Raw genomic sequence first — 11,624 nt, 5'->3', positions numbered from 1 at the left:
GGCTGTATAAAGACTAGAATAGAAGGAACCAAGAGACGCACAGAGATCGGCAGAAGACGAGACGATAGAGCCATCAGGCTCTCTCAGCGCAGAAATATGGCGGTCAGCGGAACGTTTTTTCTCGAGACGAAGAAAATACTGCGAGGAAGACTCACCCTCCTCAACCCATCGGACTCTCGCACGCACCTGAGCCCCCCTCGCAGCATGGGAATCAAGCCGGGCAAGCTCAGAACAAGCAGTGCAGTGCATACACTGGGCCAAGCTCTGGAATAAACCATTGCCTGGGCGCTACACTTGTGGGACCAAGTGCAGACATGTTGCCATGCGAGAGTGCTCAAATCACAACTAAGGTGATTTTCCTAATGAGATAAGAAATTAAAAAGCACTAACCAAATGAGATAGAATATTAAAAAGCACTAAGCTAATGAGATGGAAGATTAAAAGCCCGGGTAAAAAGGTAGGTTTTAAGATTACGTTTAAAACTAGAGAAGGAGAGAAGGCCAGTGATGTCACTTGGTAAGTCATTCCAGAGACGTAGTGCAGCATAGGAGAATGCCCTCGCTCCCAATGTGGGTAACATCTTACCACTTGGGAACTTGAGCAGAAGTTTTTGATTGAAGTTTAGCTCATATTTAGAGGGAATTTTAAAGCTAATAAGCTTACAAATATAGCCGGGTACTATACCGTGCAATGCCTTAAAACACAATAAAAGAATCTTAAATTCTATACGGTACCTAATTGGTAATCAGTGAAGCTGGCACAACAGTGGTGTAATACGGGTAAACTTGAGTTGTTTAAAGATTAGCCTAGCGGCTGCATTTTGAACCCTTTGTAGCTTGTCAGTTTGTACTTAAGGTGTACTATAAAGCAAGCTGTTACAGTAATCCAATCTGCTGGTAATAAAAGCATGGATCCGCAAAAGTCTCTGTAGTGTTTGGCGATAAGTACTTCCTAATGCGCCAGATATTATGAATATAATAAAAGGATACATTACAAACTGTGTTTATATGAGCATTCATAGATAGTTTGTCGTCAAGAAAAGTACCAAGGTTTTTGACAACAGACGATCTTTCAACCTGGGAACTTCCAACAGTAATCAAAGAGATGTTAATTTTTGACAGTTGTTACCGGGTCCCCAGAATAAGAAACTCCGTTTTTTCATCGTTAAGAACTGAAGGAGTTTATCGTGCTCCAGCCATAAGCGGATATCATCTATGCAATTTTGCATGATGATAATAGCATCTTGTTGGCTTGTCACCTTATCAGGCTTAAAAGAAAGGTATAGTTGTGAGTCTTCTATGTGAAGAAATCGAGCCGACATTGAACTGAATTAAACTCAACGGAAATAGCCTAGAAAAATGAACACTCGTGAAACCGCTCACAGACTCATTTAATTTGATTAAGTTAGTGATTATCTGATTTTACCACACCGGGTGTGGTTTTGTGATATAGGATATAGTGACACTTAAGAGTTTTACGGACCAGAACCTCGACGATAGTCTTGAATACGGACAGCATTTTATAGAGAGAACAGCGAATATGAGATTTAGAGCCTTACGGAAAATTGAGCCTTATAACACAGAAGGATTCAGCCAATAAATTCTTTACAATCTGCATAACAGTGTGCTTCCGGGAGATGTTCTTCGATAATTTTAAAAAACGTCGAAGAATAAATTATGTACAATAAAGGACTAAGACAGGAACCTTGCAGAACGCCCCAGTCCAGACCGAAACTATCAGATAAGGACGGTACCACAGATGGAAATGCGTTGTCGACGTGCCGTCAGATAAGAAGAGAACCATTTAAGTGGCGTACCAGTAATTCCAAATGAAAATTGAAGCCTACGTAAAGCGCTTAGCACTGAAAAGGATAGGCACTATGTAAATATTTTTATTATTATTATTTTATTACGTACAAGTACATTGTAATCAACCGTGTCGGATAGCTGCGGGGCTAGATCAATGAGAAATCTCTCGGCTTCTCTGCCGTTTTCGCCATATGATGAGAACACGAGAGGGCTGAAGTGGCCATGCTCGACGTGCAGTGACGCTTTTTCTCGTTCTCTTGATCATCGACGTCATCAAACAGTTGTCCAATATGCCATGGGGCAGAGGACAAAAGCTGTTTATAATGTTCGGGGTCAAAGCTTTTATAGCTACTAAATGTGATGACCTTGGGTTTGTTATGATTCATTTTCTGATTTAAAACACCGTAAACAAGGTCATGATCACTAAAGCAGGGATAGTAATTGCCAGATAGCTGGAACCAATCCGGTCTATTAGTGAGCAATACATCTATTAAACTCTCCGTTATAATCGTTTCACGCTTTTCTATTCTTGTCGGCTTGGTAATTAGGCATTCAAAGCCTTGTTCGACTTCTAAGTCGAGACGCAGTTTTCCTTCAGGTTTCTCAGGGCGCAGTCTGTTCAGGTTAAGGTCACCAGCAACCACGACAAGATTGCTATTCAAGTTCGCCCAGTTACAGACATGACTGACTTCGCTTTCCAATAGTGTTTGGTATTCACCACACAGTGCTCTCGGGGGACGATAAATACCAACAATTACCATGTTGTCCGTGTCTGTTTTGATTTCCAAAGCGATTGTTTCCAGTGTCTTAAGGTTCTTATCAGGTTTAAGCTGTGAATTAACTAGCGAGTGAGATATTAAAGCCATAATTCCACCGCCGCCCTTTTTCCTGTCATTTCGGTAGAGAGAGTAATTCGGAGCTTTGAGCTGAACGTTGAGATAGCTCGCGTCGATCGTGTTCTCACTTACGAACATTAAGTGAGCGTTTATTTTTATGATTACTTCAGTGAGTTCTTCAAATTTATTTTGAATGCTATTAATGTTCAACTGGGCGATTAAGAGATCCTTGTGATGTTTCCTGAAGAATTCTAGCTGATCATTATCGGAAATACCTTCTGTGACATCTCTATGAGGAGACTGCTCGAGGACGATGTTTTGGATTGTTTCACCTTGACATTCTTCGGCTAGAATTGGTGTATCCCCTTCAGAAACTTCTTCAAAGAAGGAGTCCGTCAGTGGTGGAAGAGCGCAGGCAGGACAAGTCCATTCAATATCTGGCTGGTCTAGGTAGTACTGGAAAATAAGCCGAGACATATTGAGGCATTTAACGTGTGACCAGTTTCCACATGTAGCACACAAAATGGCGTTTTGGTTGTTTCTAACTGCCCTGTGACATTCACTGCATGGGTATTCCGGCATCGACTTCTCCCCTTTCGGGCCAGGGTTTGTGGTCACATCTCCGCACAGAAGCAAGTCCCTTTCCAGACTGAAGCTACTTATTCCTTTAAGCGTGTGTAGGACCCTCCTTGAAGTAAATCGTTTAGGACGAGGTTTAAATGTTCTATGGTTTGTCGAATTTGAGACGAATTCCGGTGCAACGAACGTCTTTGAGACGCCTGTAGCCCGGTAAGATCCTAGTATGTCGTCACCTATCCTCTCTCGAATTAAGACTACTGTTATAAACAAAAATACTAGAATTTGTAGCAAGCTCGCCGCGGTTGGTCCGACCGTCATGTTGCTTTTGAACCACCAAACGCTACAAACTAAACAAACAACACTGTCCTTTCAATGATAACTTTATTGAAGGATATTTCATTAACAACAACTGTTTCTCTTGAGAAGGATAAGGCCAAAAATTTGGCACTAAGGTGCAACAGGTTTGTGATGGAACCTGGTACAGTTGCCCACTGTGTTTCGAAACTAACAAAACAGTAATGTCCCAGCAGTTATAACTTTACTTACAAAATCTTGTCTTAACAAAAACTGTTACTCTGGAGTAGAACATGGCCAAAATTTGATTCTGAGGTGTCAACAGGTTTGCGGTAGAATTTGGCAAAGGTGCCCACCCTGGACCAACCAGCAACTTTCATGATTTCCTGTACATTTAAACCTTTAGTTTCACAGTATGATGTTGCTGAAGCAAGACTGCTGTGAGCGGAGTACTTGGTGACATCAACACCTACTTCCTTCAATACCGTTTTTATCTATCATGCAATAGTGTCTTTCGATACCGGTTTGTGTGGTTTTGTGTAGCTCAGGAATAGTTGCTTATTGTCAAATCTTACATCTTTGGCTCTCTTCAGATATTCTTGGAGGTGTTCTATCACACACAGTTGTGGATCTTCCCTAAATCTTAGAAGTTCGATTGGTTCAAGGTGTTTCCCAACTCTGGTTTGTTTGAGTTTCTCTCGGATGGTGATTCGATAGCCAGTCTCTATCTCTTTCATATAGTCAATGTTAATGTTGTGGATAGTTTGACAGCGTTGTCTCGTCAAGAGGCAGAGTAGCATACTAAGCTTTAACGTAAGTTCCTTAAGTTTTATAGTTTCCAATGGTTTAAACGCGTTAATGTAATCTAAAACAACTTTGACGTCCCATACCTCTGTGTAGTTAGGCAAGGCGGGTCTAAGTTCAAAGACTCCTTTCATAAAACGACATACTAACGGGTGTTCTCCAAATTTAACGCCATGTTCAGAGGCCATAACTTGTGATAAGGCTTATCTAGCCGTGTTAATAGCACGGTAGCCCAGATTTTCATTATATAGGTAAACAAGAAATTCAATCCCATCATCTACAGTAGGGTCTAGGTAGTTAATCACCTTGTTGTCACAAAATGTTTCCCATTGTCTTAGGTATGTTCGGTATTGATTGGTAGTACCTTTCCTGCATGAAGCCATAATGATTTCCTTAGCCAGAGGTGATATTCCTTCTGCGTCTAATTTCTCCCCGACAATAGGCAGACCAGTATGTTCAGTTTGGAGTGAAGGGGATGAACCTGATTTGGATTGCTGGGTAGTAGTAATAGATCTTTCCTCGCTTTGAGCAGGATGGGTGGTTTCAGGGTCATTTCCATTGCTTTTGCATACCAAGGTTGTATCGGCCAGTCTGGTATTATGCACACCCCCACTGCTCTGTCTTGATGCATTATGTTGAGAACACTGGCAATCAAACTAAATGGTGGAAAGGCAGATATTTTTAAGTCATTCCATTGTAGAGTAAAAGTATCGAGTGTACATGCAGTTGGGTCTGGCCTATATGACACATAGTTATTAAATTGTTTATTCAAACGTGAAGCTACCAAGTCGATTTCGGTTTCAAAATCAAGTGATAGCAATGCACTTGTCAAGTATGCCCCATTAAGCTTCCATTCTGATGTCGTTTGTTGCTTTCTTGATTCAAAATCTGCTGTGACATTTTCTACTCGTGGGATGTGTGCTACACAGATCCACAGGTTCCTATTTATACATCACTCCCAGATAGTTTTAGTTAACTCATTACAGGGATTAGAGTGACCTGTACCCATGTGGTTTATTATATTTACTGAAGTGGTGTTGTCACACATTATTCTCACATGTATATTATTATGGTCACTTGCAAAGGTTTGTAAACCTAGGTATATGGGCTAGCATTTCTAGGTAATTTATGTGATGATTTGATTCTAATGCTGACCATGCACCACCAGTTGATACCCCATCACAAGTTGCTCCCCAACCTTGTAGGGAGGCATCTGTTGTGATTGTTAGCAATGGGGGTTCCTGGGTAATATTCTGATAAGCAGTGGTTATGTTGTGTATCCACCAATTAATTCCTAATTTTGCTTCTGCTGACAATTGTATTTTCCCTTCATAGTTACCCAAATTCTTTTTTAGGGCACTAGATTTGTCTCCCTCAAGACACCTGTAATAAAGTGGCCCATGCATTACTCCTAGGAATATTGCTACCATTTTCCCTATAAGTTGTGCAACTTGCCTTACTTTGATTGTCTGTTTTCCGAGTAAAGTTAGACATAAGTCTCTCAAGGCTTGTGCTTTCTCTTTTGTTAGTCCTATTGACATGCTTGTTGAATCAATTAGGAAACCTAGGAATATAATTTGCTGTGATGGTATGAATACCGATTTCACTGGGTGAATGACAAAGCCTAAGTGATTAAGTGTACATAAAGTGTTTACAAAGTTGTTAACACATTGCTCATGTGTGTTCCCTTGAACATACACATGATCCAGGCAGGCAACTGATATGTACCCTTTTTTGTGTAGGTTTGAAAACAATGCTTTTAGTATTTTTGTGAAAATTCGAGGGCAGCATGAAAGGCCATTTAGCATGCAATTGAAATGATAGGTCTTATCTTTCCATGTGAAGCAAAGGTAGTTTCTGTCACTTTGGCTTATAGGTATAGAGTAATAAGCATCTTTCAAGTCCAAAACTGACATATAGCAGTTTTTTACCATAAACTTAGTAACCGTACATAACGAGTCCATTTTAAAATGGCGATAAGTAACATTTTCGTTAAATTTTTTCAAGTTCAGTATAAGTCTGTGTGAACTCTGTTTTGGTCGGAGGAAAATACTCGATAAAATTTGTTCACCTGGTTTTTCGGTGACCTGGGATATGACTTGTTTACTTACAAGTTTAACTATTTCTGTGTCAATTATTAAGCATTCTTGTGCTAAAATTCTATGCTGGTAGCCAGTGTTGTACAGGGGTTGTAGTGCATTCTAGATATGTAGATATGTAGGTAAGATATGTAGGTAAGATATGTAGGTAAGATATGTAGGTAAGAATTTCTCTGTCAGAAGTGTAGTTTTTCCAGTTAGTAAAACGCTCTGAGACTTGGCCAGCACAGAACTTTCCACACTTTTCAAGCAGGTAGCTTTTGAGCTGTGGCAGTAGGCCAGGAAATTCGTTTACCTTAAAACTTATATCTTGGAGTCTTTGCATTATGTTAGCACTTATTGGCTGGTCGTGGTTTGGCTGTTCCTTTTCTCGACACTGTGTCGGCCACGGCCCTGCCATAAAAAATCAGACCGCTTTTGTCCTCTGTTGCTACAGTGTTTGTAATCATATTGGCTTTTGCCTTCGTATGATGGTTTGGTTAGTGACCTGCCAATTCTACTTGCTTCTCTGGCATCCTTGAGTTTTTAGGACAACTAATCTTCGAAAAGTAGATTACTGTTTGATGGCTCTGTAGAACATATAGTTTTGTATTCTGATTTCAAGGTTGGTCTTATGTTATCTCTTCTTGCTTGAGATAATTGACTGTGCACATGGGCCTGCATAGCAATCATATTGACTGTGTGTGTTGACATAGTTTTGTCATCAACTTTCCCTAAGATATACAGATTACTCACATCAAGAGTTGCAGTAGTGATCTTTCTGACCATCTGTTGCATGTTTGAATAATTCAAGTCAGACTTCCTCTTGTGGCTCTCCATTTGTGTCCATATCTCAGGGTTGACTTTGATGTTTTTCAAGTCTGGGCAATTTTGAAGGCTTTTGTATTTTTCTATGAGTCCCTTGATCTTGAGTTTTTTGCCCCATCGTTTCTTTTGGCGCCGGTGGCCTCGTCATCATCATCAAAGTTATCAATAAGTGTTCTCAAGAGATTTGAGTTTTTCTCACCTTGGTGGTCGGTGACCTGAGCAATCCTTTGTGGTTGAATTACATCATCATCTAAATCTTCGTGTGCAAGTAAACTAACGGTGTCATCGTTATTCGAGTTAGTTCTAGTCCTTTTGCTCGTATTGGGGTCGTCTGGGTCTGACTTCGACTCACGCTCTGAAGACGACCTTTCACGTCTTCACTTGTCGACACGTGTGCTCGTTGAGCTTTGTCGATCGAGCCGCGATTGGCGTTCAAATAATCTTTCGATCTGTGTAGTCATGTTTTGTATGTTGCTGTTCATATTTTTGAACGTAATATTGAGGTTAGGGCTCTCTTCAGTCGCTATTTCTTCGACTTCGTCATTCTCGATGCAATTCGGGCTATCTCCCATTTTTGCCCTTTCCTGTTCTGAAAAGAAAACAAAACCAACACAGATATTATACTTACACTCTTCCCTATCTCTGGGCCGATCCTTAGAGCAAGGATGGTCCAGAAAACGCCTGATATGCAAGGAAAATCCAAGCCACTATTACCTTCCAGGTTTCCTGATCAGCAAGCGTACAAACACTGATCAGCAGCACGCATGTGCATGTCATGTGACTCTGTGATGACTCAGACTGATGACGCAATAGAATTTATCACAATGCCCCTAGTTTCAAGTAAATAGACCAGTCCACAACACCAGGAAATTGCGTGGGTTATTTAACGTCCTCTGCTAACGAGTACAGAGATGCAGGATGCAGAAGACGGGGCCTACGGTTTATCGTCGTTATCAGAGAAGACTAGAATGTCTATCCATTTCTTGATATAATAGAAAGGTAGCACATTCCCCTCAGTTATTTTAAGACCATGAGTGTCGGTCTGCTCTGGGAGTCGAACCCTCGAACTCCCGCACGGCAGTCCACTTGGGTTAGTTCTCTAAAAGTACACAGATGACGTCAATAAACAACAACAAAAGTAATAATAATAATAATAATAGTAAAAATGATAAATAGTATTAATAAAGAAGCAAACTGTTTTTAATGGTAACCGTTATCTCTTCTCCATTCGATCATTAGTTGTAGTCACAGTGCCTCACCTTTGTTTTACATTCACGTCCTTTGTAGATCGTTTTCCATTTTCAGTTATTCCGTGTATATTTGTTGTTTTATCAGGTTTGCCAGTCAGTTAGGTTACGTCACATTTCATATTTTTGTGTTCATTTTTTATGCATTGTTTCTATTGTTTGGTATAGCTTCTTCTGCCGTAGTTTTCTTATCGCCGTTGTCGTTATGTTTTAGTCGTCGTAGTCGCCACATAATCTTGTAAGTTTCGTTATTTTGTCCGTCATTTTGCCTGTTTTATTTCTATTTCGTTTTGCTTTCCTGTTCTGTATATTTAACTTGTTTATGTATATTGGCTTTTAGCGAATCGCTGGTAAAAGTGCGAATTTCGTATTTGCGGATTTCGACTACATCAGAGTGCTTGTGTAACTCAGCTTACTAGCTACTGTATGTAAGGAAACACTTTAACAAGTTTCTTTGTTCAAAAGCTAACATTTCAGTGTTTTTAGCCAGGAGACCAATAAAGGAAAGAGCAAACTGAAGACGAAATAGGAATTTGCTTCTGTAGATGACTAAACAGAACACTTTCAGGGAGATTTCCAAAGCGTTTTGACTAGTGGAAGTCGAGGAAGAGTGGCAAAAGTCACGACAATGATTTCCCTACCGACAATTGTGAGAACGATGCAGCCCACCTATTCTATTCCTCAACCCAGGCCCCTTAGGTAACTGCACGCTCTGGAGAATCTTCTCTTTTTGATTGACAGCTGTTACTGACACTCCGTCACAGTTTGAATGCGTTCCTTTAATATCAACGATTCACCTCTACAGAACACAGAAAAATACAGAATTAAGAGTGCGAACTTAAACCCAAGGAAACTGAAATACAACGAAATGAATACGAAACTAGACGCATACCTGCGTGACCTCCCGGTTCTCTTTAATAAAATCTTTAATTTTTATATCAATCAAATTTGTATGGTCTTGTCGTCATTTCTTTGGTTTCAAGTGTGCAGATCTTCATAGAAAATAAATTTAAGTGGCACAACTAAAACGGAGATACTGTATACCTAGGAGTCGGAATAAGGTTACAGCATCGAGCTTAAAAAAGAAATCGGTCTACTGACAAGACTGAAAACAAAGCCGTATAACGACTAGCTTTAGTGTTACATTTCAACCTTCGTCGTTGAGAAATACAAAATGCCTTAAACATAGAGACAAAATTCTTGCTTCCAACTTTTACACAGTTGATATAATAATTCAACTTAGAAGATCTGGGAATCGTTTGGCGTATATTAATGATAAACTAGACGCATAACTGCTTGAACATGAGATTCCTTATAATTATAACTTACGTCGTCAAGAGAGCATAATATTTGCAAACTATTACTAGAAAATTTTCACACTATTACTAGAAAATGTTGAGCGCAGGGCCACAAAGTTTATCTTGAACTATGCAAGAGATCTCTCCTATAGGGATCGGCTGTTAAAACTTTCTTTACTACCACTAGAATGTAGAAGAGAAATGAAAGACTTGGTACTTATCTATAACGTTAGAGCAGGTTACACTGATCTGGGTCACCAAGACTTTTTCTGTCAAACTGTAGTTCGGCAGAAAACGCGTAATTCGAGTGAATCAAACTACCAAATACCACACGCAAAACAAAATTATTTAAAACATTCGTTTTAGTACAGGTCCATCAATTTTTGGAACAAACTACCAAGGGATTTTAAAAGTGTGAACTCACTTCATACTTTTAAAAGGAGGCTCTTAGATTTTTATGCTGATAAAACCCTTTCTTAGGAAACAACGAAGCATCTCCTCTCTTACGAATGATTTGATGAATTACTTTTTATAAATTGTTATAGAGACATTGATTCTTTTGAAGCTGTATTATATTCTAGTTTTATTGTATTTATAATATTTGAATAGTTACATTGTTCGACTAGTTAGTTCTATTTTAATCTCCATGGCTTAGAATGTAGTACTTACTAACTTTAGTTTTGAGGGCCACTGGTATATCAGCGCAAGCTGTTATGTGCATACCCTCTTTAAATAAAGTCGATTATTAATATTATTATTATTTCTTATAAACTTCCAAATCGTGAGGGTGTAAGTTAATGGCGTTACTTTTTAACTTGATCATAAATAATATCAATGATAATCATTATTATTTTTATTCCCATACTTCTACGACTACAATTATTATTACTATGTTGTAAATTATTTATTGGGGCTGAATATCAATTGGGACACCGTCCTGTTTTCTTCTCCAGTTACTGATGTTACTTTGTAAGCGCAACAAATTCAATAAAGTTCAAAGTTCAAACTAGACGCATATCTGCGTGAACTTAGGCTTCCTTTTATAGATGATATAGCCATGCAAATGCTTTGAAGAAATGGCGAGGTATTTTTCTTATTTATTTATTTTACTACAAAGTCACGGGATCAAGTGAAGTGCTACGGCGAAAATTCACCGAGTACTTTCCTTTGAGTAAGGTATTCTGCCAGAGAGTTGTTAAAGGTGGATATTGATCGGCTCATATGTAAAGGTGACAAAATCTGTCGTAGACTTCGCTTTCCGACGTCGAGATCGCACTGAGGACGGTTTTTCTTGTCCCCTCTCTTCTTGAACAGCAGACACTGAACCCGATAGAATTCTTCGCCTAGATCCTTCAAAGTACACAGATCTATCGAAAACGTCCGAGAAGTGTTCGGAGTAGATCACAAATATTTCTGTAGCCACTGAAGTTTACTCGTGGAGGTCGCACAAATCGCATCCGTTTTTCCCGCTCTGATCTATTTGCAAGGCTCCGATGCAGAGAAATACCTGCAGCATGGTCCGCACGATTACTTCAGCTTTGAATTGCGTATCGATGCCCAATCATTTTTGTTTAGTTTTCGTAAGAATAGAATAAAGCACTCTGTTGTGTTTGCTTGACATTTTGCCATGTGATATTTTAAGCGTTGAGCCTTTGACGTCACTTCCTCTGAGTCCTGCGATCAACTTCCGGAACATGGTCAAATAATGGTGGACGCGAAATCGTGAATTTAACGGAATTTATTTCTGGTGCTTGGTCTAAAGTGAAATTTGGCAGAGTAGGTGAAGGAGACACACTGAACACGAAAATGGAAAAAAATGATGTACGAAAATTTTGATCTCAGGGGCACTTTA

At 39.5% G+C, this 11,624-nt stretch overlaps 1 protein-coding gene across 1 annotated transcript; it reads right to left on the bottom strand.

Moving 5' to 3' along the window:
• Positions 1-1,954: 1,954 nt before the first annotated feature.
• Positions 1,955-3,541, bottom strand: LOC148722726 (uncharacterized). Its single transcript, XM_088733316.1, has one exon. The coding sequence runs from the start codon at positions 3,539-3,541 to the stop codon at positions 1,955-1,957; it is 1,587 nt and encodes a 528-aa protein (XP_088589442.1).
• Positions 3,542-11,624: the final 8,083 nt, after the last annotated feature.

The sequence above is a fragment of the Stylophora pistillata genome, chromosome 9 (assembly GCF_964205215.1).
Source record: "Stylophora pistillata chromosome 9, jaStyPist1.2, whole genome shotgun sequence".
NCBI classification, from domain to species: domain Eukaryota; kingdom Metazoa; phylum Cnidaria; class Anthozoa; order Scleractinia; family Pocilloporidae; genus Stylophora; species Stylophora pistillata.
The sequence above is the reverse complement of the archived record's forward strand: the minus strand, read 5'-3'. Positions and strand labels throughout refer to the sequence as shown.